The sequence below is a fragment of the Vidua macroura genome, chromosome 10 (genome assembly GCF_024509145.1).
Source record: "Vidua macroura isolate BioBank_ID:100142 chromosome 10, ASM2450914v1, whole genome shotgun sequence".
In the NCBI taxonomy this organism is placed as follows: Eukaryota; Metazoa; Chordata; class Aves; order Passeriformes; family Viduidae; genus Vidua; species Vidua macroura.
Window position 1 is genome coordinate 8,073,373 of NC_071580.1, and position 14,595 is coordinate 8,087,967.

A 14,595-nucleotide genomic window follows, 5' to 3' on the forward strand; every position below is an offset into this window, starting at 1 on the left:
CCTCTGTCCAATTCAGCATTTTGTCCTCCATGGGCAACTGAAGTTGGCATGGGAAACTGAAGTTCTACATGAGGGTGCTTGAAATCCTACTTCCCACTACCTGGAGAACATTCCATATATTAGATGTTACACTATTTTGAAGTAAGCTATTGAACCAAGAAAGAGTGTACAACCATGACCAGAATCTCCATGTTCCTTTCCCACAAAGACCTCAAACTCCTTTCCAAGGTAACATCCCTAGGTGTGTCACTGTTTGTATTACAGTTGTCACGGTAATGTCCCAGCTGACTGGTGTCAAGAGACCTGGACACCAGGCCCTGTGTTTATTCTCCAGAGTTCAATCTTTCTTTATTCACTCAGTGGTCTTAACTGAAGTGCTACAAAGCAGAAGAAAAAAAAAAAATCCCTGTAGAATATAATGAGTTTTTTTATTGAGATGCATAATTTTCTGCCTAGCAATTTTTTACAAAGGTTAACCATGAGGTGACGTATGAATGCCAATAATCACTAGGGCTTGTAAATTAGGAAATGAATTTTTTATAAAAAGATGAGGATAAGAATGAATTAGTTGGAAAAGTGTATTTTTGTAAATCATTAAATAAAGAATCTGGAGAAAAATTCACATTTTATAAGGTTATCCTTGTTTATAAAACAGAATCGCAAACTTATGTCACTGTCAGTGATATACTAGAAATTACCTGACTTACCTGAACATATTTTCTAACAAAATCATTGTTTTGCAAGATTATGAGTCCTCCACTTTCCATCAAGACAGGGCCATTGGAGATGTTCCAAACTTTATGAGCCATGGGTTAAAAATGTATCTCTTCCCTAAAAAAAAAACCAAAAAACAAGCATGAACAATTAACGTTTTATACTTCGTCCTGGTCATACCCAGCTTCATGAAGATAAGGGGTGGCTTTTCAGGATTTCCTATTTCTTCTCATCTTGGACTGCTTCCCTGGGGGAAAAGAAAATAAAACAGCTTTAGAGAAAGACACAAGCTGAACATTACGGCCTACAGGCAACACGTAATTAAAAAGTTAACAGTGAGGCTGAAAGGGAAGATGAATTTTAATGTTTTCTACAGCTTCCTGTTATCCTGGGGCCTTGCAAACTGAGTAGCACTGATTGTAAACTCTCTTGACTTGCATTTAGCAGGCCAGGCCATTCCACACAGCCAGGGATGAGGTAAGTGCAGAGCATCTTTTGGTGAAGGGTGGTGCAGTGCAAAGTTCTCTGTGCCTGCAGGACACTGACAGGTTTGCCCTTCTGCATGTCCATGGAGCCCCTCACCTGGCACTTGGGATCCAGCTCTCTTGAGCTGAATGTGTTGGGTAGAAGTTGAAGTTCTACACTCTCAACAAAGCTCTCAAGTGAAAAGAAAAAAACAATGGAAATGTGAGGTGTGATGTCAAGATCTAGGTTTTAACAACTAAGAGGGTAAGAAGAAATAAAAAAATACTGCATTATTGTGGAGATCCAGTAAGTGTCTTGGAAATATCACCTTGTGAATCCTGTCACAGGATTTAATCTGATTTTATTTGTCTCAGAGCACAAAAAGGGAGAGACAAACTGCATGCAAGGTTTCCCTTTAAAAAGTTCAGTTTATTTTTTAACTCTTTTACTTTTTCCCTGAAGAGTGGTTGCTCTAGGTAAGAATACACATGTGTCTTTAGATGAAAAGCCTTGTGACTGAAAATCAGCCACTGATTATTGCTATATAATTGATGGTTCAGCCAGTAAGTAAATGCTTGAAGAAACCCTGTGTCTCTCAGGCAGCCCTTAACCTTGATGGATTAGAAACAAAACAGGTATTTTTATAGTGTAGATTTTTAATTAGCACCGTAATTAGCAATAATGCATAGATTAAAATACTCATTTAGAGAAATTACAAAATATTTCATTAAAACCAAAGTAATGACTGACAGGAATTTTCCACCAGGAAATGACACTGTAAGGAGTATTACTGGTTTTTGCTACACAAACCTACATCCCTACTCCGCACCTCTTTGGCTTTTCTGGTGTTCTGTCCCAAAGGACAGAGGTATTTTCTAGATGCAACACAAGAGCTGGGCTGCCCCAAAGTCAGTGCAATAGATGAGACCACCCCCTTTGCAGCACCCTGGGAGCCTGGGATGGGGCTGGTGCATCCGGGGATGGGGCAGGTGACAGGGCTCAGCTGGCAGCCACTTCAGAGTTTTCCAAGGCAGGAATGCTGCAGGCAGCTCACCCTCTGGCATCAGTGCCACACTTCCATCTCCTCTCATCATGCACTGTGGCCATACAGCCTGACAGCATCTCACCAGTTCCAGCTGGAAAAGGGCCCCAAACACCATTCAAAATGATGGAAATGTGTGATGTCTCCCACAGGAATAAGTTCAGGGAGCAGCATCAGCAACCCCAGTGACAATTTGATGGTTGCATGTTCAGGCAATGATTCTGTGGTTACCAATGTTTAATTTTATAAACCTAAAAGTAGCACCATAGATTATATAATAATTACTCATGCATGCATAAATAAAAGCTTGCTGGACCTAACATTTTTATGTGTGTTTTTTATATTTATGTAAATATTTCTTTATCAGACAGCATTTGTATCCTGATCTTGCTAAACAAACATCTGAAATCACTACTCCCATAGAAACGTAAGTGGAAAGCTTGGAGTCTAATCAAGAGAGCCTGGGCAATGGGTTAAACCTAATCTTCAGAAGGTGACTTTTTTCTTCCACAGCTGCTTTTTTATTTTCTGTATAAGCCTGCTGTGTGCATTCAGGTGACTCCAGGGCACTATTTTAAAGTGGGGTCTCTGATGTAGGAATCTTAATACAGTTGACCTCTGATTTGAGAAGTGCTGGAGTGTTACTGGCTAATCAATATCTGGCTTGGCTGCTCTGCTTCAATTTTCTCTTCTGGAAACTATTTATCTCTCAAGGGTGAGATGAAACTTCATAAGTGTCTAGTGTGGGCTTTTGAGCAATTTAGAAGGTGCAAGGTTTTACTAAGCAGGATGCTAGCAAAGGATGTTTTTTAGTGAAATTTTTCTGTATATTTGAGAAGGTGCCTTTGCTGCACAGAGCAAAAAAAAAAAAATCCATCCAATATACTTTCATCCACTAAAATACAAACATCTTAGAGTGAAAAATACAGACTGCAGGGTTCAAATCACTTGCAAATTGCTTCCAAGTTTTGTCTGGTGAAACAGTATCATTACAGCAAATGTGGAACAGACAGCGCCAAGCAGCTTTATGTAACACAACTGCAAGCCATGGAAACAGAGGCTTGCAGAAAGTGCAACTCATACTGGAATTTGGCAGGGACAGAGTGAAAAATATTCTTGCACTTCAGGGTAATGGCAAATGAATTTTAGTGTGTAGTGGTCAGGAGCCTGTTCTACATCTGATGATAAAAGAGGAGCACGAATATTGAGTGTATCAGTTCAGCTTCTGGCTTAAGGCCACTCTCCAGGCAAAGTGCCACAGCTATGAAATCACTCTGTTATTTTTGACTTCTCATTAGATGAATAGGGTAGTGCAAGCTGTTTGAAACTCTGCTTTGATGTATTTAAATGTTTTGAAATAATGCCTAGCATTTAATACCAAGTTTTGCTAACATGAACTTTCCTAAGTGCCTGATAAAAATAGTTTTATTCCCACTGTTTAAACGTTATTTTTCTAATTAAATGCAGATGCTTAAACCACAGCATTCTCCACAAGATTCTGTTGCTCAGACGTTAGATCATCCATCTTAAATCCTGAATTATGTTCTAAATTTCTATATGAACACTAAATACTATAGCAGATAGGATTATGATTTGTTGCTAAAAGTCCTAATTCCCTGGGAACAAATGGGAGCTGCAGGAACAGCGCTCTTCACTGACAGGAATACTTCTCTTTAATTCAGTGTCAAAATTGTCACCGACTTCAGGGACAATTGTATTTGGTCACAAATGCCCAGGTCTTTACTGCTTAAAATAATCTCCTTTAGTTCTTAGTCACACAGACGCAGAAGCTGCAGACTTGTATAGGTGTGTCCCATGTTTGGCGCTGAACACTGTTTTGTTTCGATAAGTAACATCTGTTTTCAGAGCAAAATCTCAGATTTGTCGATGTTGGGAGGGATCTCTGGAGATCATCCAGCCCAACCCCAGAGCAGGTGACACAGGAACGCGTCCCGGTGGGAAGATATCTTCCAGTGGAAGATTTCAGAGAGATCACTGCCTGCCAGCAGCACGTTTCTACACCCGATTTTAACAAACAATGCTGTCAGCAGCAGAGCGCCAGATCATCCAGCACCTGTTCCCTGCTTTGGGAGACCCACACACTGTGCACTTGTGCTTTAACTCATTGGTTATCTGCTCTCTTTTCAAAGTCTTTATTCCAACATGTGTACGCTTTGCATTTTTTCCAAAGAAAAGAAAGATAAAACAGTCAAGTTGCGAAGTAGCTTCCCTTGGGTAGAACAGGGCGCCATCAGAGGGCTGAGGGCGCTGAGCCCTCACGGGCTGCGGCCGGAGCCCGTCTGAGGAGCTGGAATTCTGCCCGAGGGTCACTCGGGCGCACGCAAGGCTCTCGCGCCCGAGAAGCCGCACCTCAGGGCGGCGGAGCGGCCGGACCACGGCAGCCCAGCTCGGGGCAGGTCACAGCAGGACCCCCATCACCGCTCCGTCGTTCACACCGGCCCCTCTCCCCGCCCCGCCACGTCACTTCCCGGGGCGGCCGCAGCCGCCGAGTGTCAGCGGCCGTGCTGTGATGGCGGCGGCAGCCGCGGCTCGGGGCGCCGGCGGGGCTGTGCCGCTCCTGACTCGGCGTGGGCCCCGCGCCATGGGGAGCAGCCGCGGCGGGCGGCTCGCCTGAGGCGGCGGCGATAGCGGAGGGAGGGCGCGGCACTGCCGAGGGAGCCCCGCCGCGGGGGCCGCGACCCGCGCCGCCGGGGATGCTGCGCTGGGTCCGGCAGCAGCTGGTAGGTGCCTCCCTGCAACCTCCGCGCCACGGGCCGGGCGGGCTCTCGGCTCGGCCCCGTCCCGACGGCGCCGCCCGGGCCGCGGGTCCGCGGAGAAAGCGAGGGGGAGCAGGGCCGGGGTGCGGGAGAGAGGAAAGTCCTTCCCCCCGCAGGGGCTGGGGAGACCCGCAGGCTGCACTTGGATCGTTATTGGCGGGGTTTTTAGTTTTATTTTTAACCCGTATCCGAGGGTTTGGGGTGTTTCGGTCTTTTGGCCTTTGGTTGTTTTTGTTTTTTTGTTTTTTTGTTTTTTTTTTGTTTTTTTTTTTGTTTGTTTGTTTGTTTTGGTTTTTTTTTGTTTTTTTTTTTTTTGTTTTTTGTTTTGTTTTTGTGGGTGTTTTTTTTTTTTTGTGGGTGTTTTTTTTTTTCCTCGAAACCCCCTTGGCACAGAGGACAGCGCGTTACCTTTCGTGCGGCTCCCGTTGGGAAGGGGAAACTTCCCGGAGAAATGACGGTGCCTTTCCCCCTGGACCGACACTTCAGAGTTTCGCAGCTTCTTCCTCCTTCCCATTGCGAAATGTTTTAAGGCTTTTTCACCCGACGTGTGTCTCTCAAATATTTCCCCGTACCTGAGCGCTTTGCAGCCGCTGCGTGCTGAGGATTTGAAAGTTAAAGAAATGGACGGAAAACATCCGTGAAATGCTTTTGGCGGGGGAAACCGCTTGGACAAGGCAGCAGTGAGGGTGCCTGTCCCCCCACACGGGCGCTGCTTGCTGTGCTGGGTTAGAGCGAGCAGGGGAAAGCAGGCGGCCGTAGCTGTCACGTCTGTGCTGCTGTAGCACTGTAAGGGAAGTACATCGAGTTTTACTATTTTGATTTGAAGTATTGGCCGGCTTCCTGCCCCGACCAGCATTATCCTACTTGCGTTTTCTCTAAGGGAGAAATTCTTTCTAAATGATGCATTTGTAAAATAACTTCTTCCATTCTTTGGGGTTACTTTGTGTCACGGATGTTGTCCAGGTTAGTGCAAGAGCTTACATTAGTTAGGTTTTCAGATTTTGATTTGTTAAAGCTTCTGTCTCACTAATAATTTGCTTAATTTGTTGCATCACTTTTAAGCAAAAGATAAAAATTGTTGTGTTTTCTTTTTTCCTCCTGTTCTTCCCTGACCTCGTTTCCCATGGCCCATAGATTTTCCCAGTTCTGTGTCTGAGGCAGAGAGCTTGTGGTGATGGTCTCAGAGCCAGCTTGACAGTGTTCAGTAGTTTGGTCTGACACCAAGAATTACTGACCTGGAAATTAATTGCTCTGTTTGAGCTCTGACCGCACTCTTCTGTTCTGTTACAGTTGTACACATGTTTTTTAGAAAAAAAAAAATGGTGTAACATAGCTGTCATTTTTTCCACTTGAAGGTGTCTTGAGGTTTGTGTGTGTGGTTTTTAAAGCAGCATTATGCTGTCTTCCTTAGAGTTCAGATTAGAGCTGTATCAGTGCTAGCAACTCACGTATCAAACATGGTTGCTTTTTTCACTGCAAGTAGTACACTGGCCAGCTTTCCAGAAATCTGTTTGTCCTTAATAGAAAGTAAAACATTAGTGTAATAACAGGATGAGCAATAAACTTGGCACTAGGAGGTTTTAGTGCTTCTTAAAGGAAACTGGTAGAAAATAACTGCTTAAAACTTGCACTAGTTTTGACAAGGAAGAAAAGAATTAGTGTAGTAGAAAAGCAGGACAATAACAATTGAAGACTCTTGGCAGACATATAAATATAGTACTGATGAGAAAAAATTATTGCAATGATACGTGTTTTGTGGGTTTTTTCCTGTAGACGTCACAGATGTTAATGGCTTGGTTGTTTCACTGCTCATGAAGATGAAAAATGGCCTAAGATAGGTATCACTCTGCATGTTTCTTCCTAAAGACACTCAGACAACTCATCCCTGTGTGTAATTGCTGGTTTAACATAGATCCCACCATATGTTTGCTTCTCCACATGGCTGTGATGTTTAGGTTTGAAAGAATGTCAGAGGGCTAAAAACATGGGGAAGGATGCTGACAAAATAACCAGAATGAGTGGGAAGAGTGGGGTGACAGAAATAATCAAATCAAAAGGTGCCAAAATCTGTGTCTGAGGGGAGAAGAGAGGAATGTGTGGGTTTGGATGCCTTTGGAGCGTGCGTTTGTACCTGTGCTTGATGTGGCAGCGGGTTTTAAAAAAGGGTCCTCATCCTTAGAGGAGGGTTGGAGTTAGGCAAATGCGTGGGAGTGATGCGAGTGGGATGTTGTAGTAATACAAAAGAAAAACGTTGGTGTGCAGAAGTGCTGGAAAAGTAGTAAGGGATTGGGGAAAGGGGGAGGGACTGGTACTTTGCTGAAGGTGCTTTGAGGTAGTTTTTAAGTACTCTCTGTATGAAACCAATGAATTGTTTTGCAACTTCTTGTTTGCTTAAGAGAACAGTATTTCGTATACTGAATGTTCAGGAGTGTGTATGGGTTTGAGAACTTGCATTGTTAAGTTGAGGGGAGAATGAAGCAGGTGAACTTAAAGTAATGAGAGGACCTGGTATGGAATTCAGATTATTTTAGCTATGTTTTGAAAGTGGTGGCTTTGCTGTGCTTTCTCTGAAGTCCAGTGCATGCCTGTAGAGCTACAGAAAGGGATAGAAAGGCATGAACAGTCATCTGAAGAGACATACTGAGAATGTAAGACTTCATTCATCCTTATTATCATCTTACAAATCCATAACAGTTTTTTTAACTGAGGCGTTAGATGTTTTTTAGTGATTTGTTGTATCTAAGAAATTGATGACAGTAGTATAGCCTTCAGTGCCTATGTGGCACAAATCATCAGGTTGTTTGGTATCTTGGCCTTCAGTCTGGTTTTCTTGCTCTGAAACAATTCACACCAACCTGCAAAGACAGTTTTTCAGTTTTTCTCCATCTGATGCTGCCTCATGCTAAATGGGCTGCATAGTAAGTAATTAACTTCCATGTTAATTTGATGTTAGAGTATTTAGTTAATAGTTGGAAGTACTTGGGTTTTAGTAATGAAAAAATCTAGAGCCAAATGGAGTTACAATTCATGGCTTTGAGTGAAATGCCATGACAAAGGCAAGCTTTGGGCAGGAGGGATGTCTGGGTTCCAGCTCTGTTACCTTGAGATCTCAGAGAGCAGTAGGCATGTAGATTTGGAGGGTTGCATAACACCAAAAGCACAGCCAACTCTGCTTGAAAAAAGCAGCCGGATAAACAACAGTTGATAGAAGCATCATTAATATTCAGGAGCAGCATAGTATGTTTTATTTGCTTTTCCAGATATGATGGGTTTGACCTCATGACGAATCTGTGTACCAAGTGCTGTTGTGGCTCCCACGGTCGAGTTTGTGCAGTACCAACACAAAAGGAGAGTACAGTGACATTTGTAACACCCAGGGACTTTCTGTTCCATTTCTCCTTCGGTGGGTTTATGGCAGTGTTTGGGCTGTGCTGCTCTCTTGACAGTGCACATGCAGTGCTGTTGCAGTGCTATTAACAGAATGTACTGACACCTTCAGTTCTCTGGCAAGGAGGCCTCTGAAAATTGTGGTAGAATACCCTTGTATGTATAATTTTAGCTGCATAATTTTAAATTATTAGTTCTGCTGATTGGAGAAGGGATTCAGGATTTCTCTTCTATTGCTGTTATGAGGACTTTGAGCTGTTGTCTAACAGCTCAGTAAAGTACAAAGGATACTGCATGGACAAAACCTAAGAGTTGCCTGCCTGGTCCCTTTTTTATTAATGACAGTTCAGGACAAGTGTTCTGGATTTGGCAGAGTATCTTTGCAATTTAAGGACCTGAATGCTGTAGTGCACAACAGCTTTAATGCTGGAGAGCTGGGTGTTTGGGCAAATTCAGCTTTCTTATTTAACTGTAAATCAAAGATAAAATCTATAGACTAACTGAAAAACCTAGTTACCAGGCTATTTTATTTATTTTGTGTTTATAAGAAAGTTCAGACTGGGAGGGATGTCAGGAGTTTTTCAAGTCCAGAAGTTCTCTATAGGCTGCATTGAGGGGTGATCACAGGGAATGTTTTTGACTGTTCTGTGTAGGTAGTGCCTGTCACACCTCACACCCTCCACAGCCAGCACAGTATCTGTAGGAGTGTTCATCTTCTAATCTGTTCTAATGAAAAATTTCTACTAATAAGGGAATGTCCTCAAATAGATTAGCACTAGAGGATTGTATATCTGGGATGTTTTTTTTTTTTTCCTTTCAGATACTGGTTACTGTTCAGGTGTTCTGAGAGGACAGATGGTATTTTGTAATACCTTGCAGTTAATGGCATTCTGAACAAGGTGGACAGCATTTATTTCATTGTTTGCACTGACAAGTGTGTATTATTTTCACTTAATCATTTTACTGAATACAGTTACTTCCCTTCCCCCCCACAAAATTCATTCTGTTTTCTGAATGCCAGAAGTACTTCAAACTAATCCAATAACTGAGAATCTAGCTTCTGAAATCACCTTGCTATTCTGGAGTACAATTTCCCCCCTCTTATTTGTCAATGAAGCCTCTTCCCCTTTCTGGCTAAAACTAACCAACTGTTTGTTATTTTTTGCTAGAAAAATAAATGCATATTTGCTCAGAGAGTTCCTGGGGTTCAGACTGCACAGTTAATACCTTCTGAATTATCACTGAGGGGTCAGCGAGGTGCATGTTGGAACAGCCCAAAGGTTGCATTGCTTTGCTGGAGTAGTTTGAGAGCTGGAGGTCAAGGACTCCTCTCCTGTAACTTAGCAGAGGAGCAAATGTGGCCATCCTTTTTTTGCTAGAGATATTCTTTGATCTGCTGGACTAGTGCTCCCATGTGTTTGGGTCTTTTAACCTTATTTTTTCTTTGTATTCTGTGGCTGCTGAGGGCTGATACATTTGCAGCACAGTGTGTTCCAAAGCGTGCAGAACCTGGCCCTGTCTTCAGCCAGCTGTCAGCTCCAAATGGAGACATCCCTTGTGTCCTGTGTGTAATTCGTAAGTCTTACCTCATGAAAATTAAACTCTCAATCTAAGAATTGCATACCAAAACATAATCAAACGAGTCCTGACCCTGATTCTTTCTAAGACTGTTTTTAAAATGGGGAGATCAGTGTTGTCTGATGTGCTGCCTTGCTGTGAAACTTGGGTATTTGACCTGTATCTTGTCCCATCCTGTTTTTTTTCTCCTATCCATGAGCTTTTTAAACAGCAAATTTTTGTTGTGCCAAATTTCCACTTATCACTCAATAATAATTGTTTAATTGACTGTATGATATTCCTGCACTAATGGAATAGTGCAGCATCCTCCCTTAATAACTTTTGTCTGTTTATGGTTTTTATGTGATTAAGGGAGAAGAGGGAGAAAAATAGAATTTTGTTAACAATGAGCAAAAACTATTTGTGTTCTGGTCAATAGGGAGTATCTAGTGGGATGGGTGAAAGGCTCTGTTTACTGCTCAGAGATTGTTTCTGTACTCTCAGTGGAAGGTAAAATTTGTAATCTAAGGCAAGTAGATACGTGCTGGATTTAGTAACGTTCGACATGTGTTTTGAATATCATAGGTATTTGTTTTTCTAATTTTAAATGGGTTGGCTGACTTCATTAAAACTGACGTTTGCTTTCCTCTGGGATGGAGAGACAGAAGTTATAAAAGAAAAATACAACAATGTGTTTAAATTTCATTAAAAGCGTCATGACTTGTGGCTTTCACTGACTATCTGCTCTTGCTTTTTCTTGACTGTATTGTGATGTGCTCAGTAGTTATGACTGTTTTTGTAATTATGTCACCAGGAAAAAGTTTACTTCTCAAAAAATCCTTCAATTTCTATCACAAAATCTGTTTGTTAAGCAAGCAGATAAGAAACTGCAGCAAAATAGATATGACAAAATGTCTCTGTAAATGCAAGGTCATATCTTCTAGCAAAACACAGGTGACATATTTGCAGCTAGACTTTTTTCAACCTCTTTTCACCTGCTGTTGAGAAAACCACTTAGCATTAGTACAGACCATGGTAGAAAGATAGAAAGTAGGACTGAGAGCTACACTGTGATTTAAAAAACAAACGCCTGCAATTCCTTGGCCTCCCACATGCAGTGACTTAAGAGGATTTTTTTTCCTTGTTTACTTTGAGTAAAAATAAGTCTGGGAAAGGAGAACTTTTCTGTAAATGGGAAGGAGAGATAATGATGCAGACAAAAGGCAAACTGTTTGTTTTTATCCTGAAATGTTTTACTAGAGGAAGAGGTTTTAAATGGTTTATCCCCCAAAATACATATTGTCATCTGTTGTTGCGTTTTGTTACTCCTTTGCATATTTTTGTGCTATTTTGTGTGGCTGTGCACATTTTTGTAGGTATTTACATTTCTGTTTGGAAAGAGAATTGCAACAAAATGGAAAGGAAGCTTAAGATTTAGCAAGCTTTAAGGATAGAAGAGTCTGTACACATGTCTGAAAGCAGGGCATTAAAATGACACTTAAATCATAAATCGTGTTTGAAATGGAATTAGAACTAAAAATGCTATTGGGTGGATGCAGTAGACTCAAAACTGTAATGTTTTACAGAGCAGGCTTTTTCAAAGCGTGTTAAAAGAAGAGCTAGACAGTTCCAGCAATGAACTAAATTCTCTTCCTGTGAAATTTATTGAGCAGCCACTGTCAGCAATTGTCAGTGTAGTTTTGGCACACATTTTGAAAAAGCCTTAAAATTTATTATTTAATGGTGATTTTGGGGGAAGATACTTTTGGAAAGGGTTTGTTGTTTTTTTTGTTTTTTTGTTTTTTTTCTTCCATGGTGAAAGAAAATATGAATTAGACTCTCAGTGCAGGAGCTGATTGGCATAAATAGCTATTGCCTACTAGAACAAATCTAAATATTGAAAACAAGGGTTTTCAATAATGGCTGTATGAGTAGTCCAGAACAGGAGCCCTTCATGCTTGTGTAAAATACTTTTATAAATGATTCCTCAAAGCAGAGGGTAAACAGCATTTCATTTTAAGATAATAGTGTATTTAGTATGCCAGTACGTGAAGGAATGTATGATTGCTCTGTATTTTTCCTGTCATGGACTTGAGAAATGTAATTTTTTTATGGTGAAATTGCTATCTACAAAATGTGAGCTGCTTTCTAGCCTTAAGGGAAAGTTCATAGCCTGTCACAGATTTGAATGCTTTACTTAATATTGAAAGTCTCCTATAAACCTGTTTAACAAATGCAGGGAATGTACAGAAAGGATGCACTTGGGGGGTTCTTTTTCTGAGATCCATCCTATGGCCATTAGAGATATGTGAAAGATTTGTGTGTTAAATGTTTCATTTCTTGCATTGGTTCTGTATTTCTTAGTGTGGCCTGTGTAGTAGCTGCTATTTCTGTGGTTGATTATTGCAGAATTGTAGCACTTTACATGTTCAGTGTAGTTTATATAGTTTGAGAAGTCTTCTGAAAATGTGGCTTGTGATTTTTGAGCGCTCAATTCTTATTTTATGAAATGTGATGCCCTGTAGTTGTCTCCTGATGGGTGTCTGAAGTCATCCTTCAGCTTTAAAAATCTTGCCTACTCTCCTTTTGTACATGCCTGACAGGAAGATGATATTGCAGATAAAGAAAACTAATTGCTGGAGCCCACAGAGGAAAACTTTCAGTTCTGAAATTAGAACTGTGTAGTTGGAACTGCAAAGGCATCTTCATTTCCATGTTAGAGCAGTGGGCTGCTTTGGGAGCTTGTGGCAAAAGACCACATTTGGCATTTTGGACTACAGATACTGTCAAGCCTCAATGTCTCTTCAACTTCTTGGACTTTACATAAAGCATTTTTTTCAAAGAAGAGAAAATTAGAGCACACTGACTGGCTTTGAAATGTAACTGGGGAGCCACTAGCCCTGCCTTTGGGATTGAGGCTTGCTTCTTAGAACCTGAATGTTAACTAAGATTCTTCCTTCATTGGAGCTGAAGACAATTTATTGTAGAGTCTCTTCTCTTCCAAAAACATCTGAGCAGAAGTTATTGATGATCTGTGTGTCTGACAGGAAGCATCCTAAAATAAAGCAATGGACAAGGAATGCATTACAGGCATTTGGCTGGTTAAGCACTTTGAGACAAGAGGATAAGCCCCATCCAACCTGGCCTTGAACATTTCCAGGAATGGAGCAGCCATGGGTTCTCTGGGCAACCTGTGCCTCTGCACCTAGGGCCTCTGCACCCTCACAATGAAGAATTTGTTACTTATATCTAATCCAAATCTGCCCTCTCTGAGTTTAAAGCCGTTCCCCTTTGTCATATCACTACATGAACTTGTAAACAGCCCCTCCCTGGCTTTTGTGTAGGCCCTCTTTGGATACTGGATTAATAAAATGAATCTTGGCATTCTTGTTGAAGACAGTCATGAAGGAGCAGCTATTACAAAGTCTTAGGTTTGTATTATCATATGAAGTCCAAAATGGATTATGCTTTATAAATACTGTGATTTGGATTTTAGGGGAGGATAAGAAAGCCATTTCTTTCATTTATGCAAGTTGGACTATTTTTGAAGTAAACAATTTACCTGAATCTCTGTTCAAATCCATTGCTGCTAACAGGAACTGGACATGCCATAGCAGCCTTTGAGAGTGCTGTGTTAGAAAGCTTAACTTGCCTGTTCAGCTCATTTTTCCTTTCTGATTTTATTGATATTACAAGCCCAGTCTGGCATCAGTGACCTGAGCAGAGAAACTGGCACAGGGCAGTATGTTAGCAGTGAATGAGCCCAGCTTAACTTGCTTGTTGGGTTTGCAGATAAATAAAGAGAAGATAGGTGATTTTTTTTTTTTTTTTTTAATTTTAAGTAGGGATTTTTCCAAGTTATTTTTGGTGGGCATCTTGACAAAATAATAGGTAAAATAAGAACAACTTGAGCTTGTGTGAGCAGGACTTTGGGGTGAGCACCAGTACAACTTCTCTTGCTGCAGTACTAGGCATATTTTAACTTTGTGAAAGGAAGAGTTATTGCCTCATGATTTTGCAGGCCTTGTTACCTAGAGGGTGTGTTTTCACAAAAGAATGTAATCTGGTTATAGGTCTTTTAGGAGGTTACAACATGATTTATTATCAGGTATTTTGAACAGCTGTAGATACAGTAAGAGGGAAGAGGAAGTTGCACAAATAGTGCATGACTTTAAGTAGTTTTATTTCTTTACTGCAGTGGTATTTAAAAGGGGAGGTACAAATTGCATGGCACTGTGTACACATCAGGGTGCTTCAGCTGATTCACTATTTTAGTTGTTAGAGCAGTGTTTAAAATTGCTGTGAGAGGCTGTTTCTTCCTTCATGCTAACCTTTGATAAGGCAAATTCAGTTTGACTGCTGCCCAGTTACATGACTGAAAGAATTATTGGCTGACTGTATGGAGTACAAATTTACACAGACTTCTGAAAATGGGCATGGAGTGTGAATAGATCATCTTATCTGACAGAGGGAAAAGTATTCTATGTATATTCAGAAGAAAATCCAAAGCAAGAAAATCCATTTCCTCAAAACACCTTTAATCAAAATATATCTTGACAGCAGTGTAATAGCAGACCTTTGGGCTGTCTGCCAGGAAATGTGGTGTTCTGCTTCTGCAGCCATGATCAGTCAAGTCACTTCAAGTCACTAGGA

At 41.2% G+C, this 14,595-nt stretch overlaps 1 protein-coding gene across 10 annotated transcripts in view; it reads left to right on the forward strand.

Annotated features, from left to right (window-relative positions):
- The first annotated feature begins 4,765 nt into the window (after window positions 1-4,765).
- Window positions 4,766-14,595, forward strand: part of ATP11B (ATPase phospholipid transporting 11B (putative)) — a 67,008-nt gene continuing 57,178 nt past the window's right edge. For 3 of the 10 annotated variants that reach the window (XM_053986977.1, XM_053986978.1, XM_053986969.1), the window contains exon 1: window positions 4,768-4,962. In XM_053986977.1, the coding sequence (XP_053842952.1) occupies window positions 4,936-4,962 (27 nt within the window). In that variant the 5' untranslated portion in view covers window positions 4,768-4,935. Of the gene's footprint in view, window positions 4,963-14,595 lie in introns of all 10 variants that reach the window. The other 7 variants (XM_053986976.1, XM_053986979.1, XM_053986974.1 and 4 more) reach the window with 4 other exon arrangements.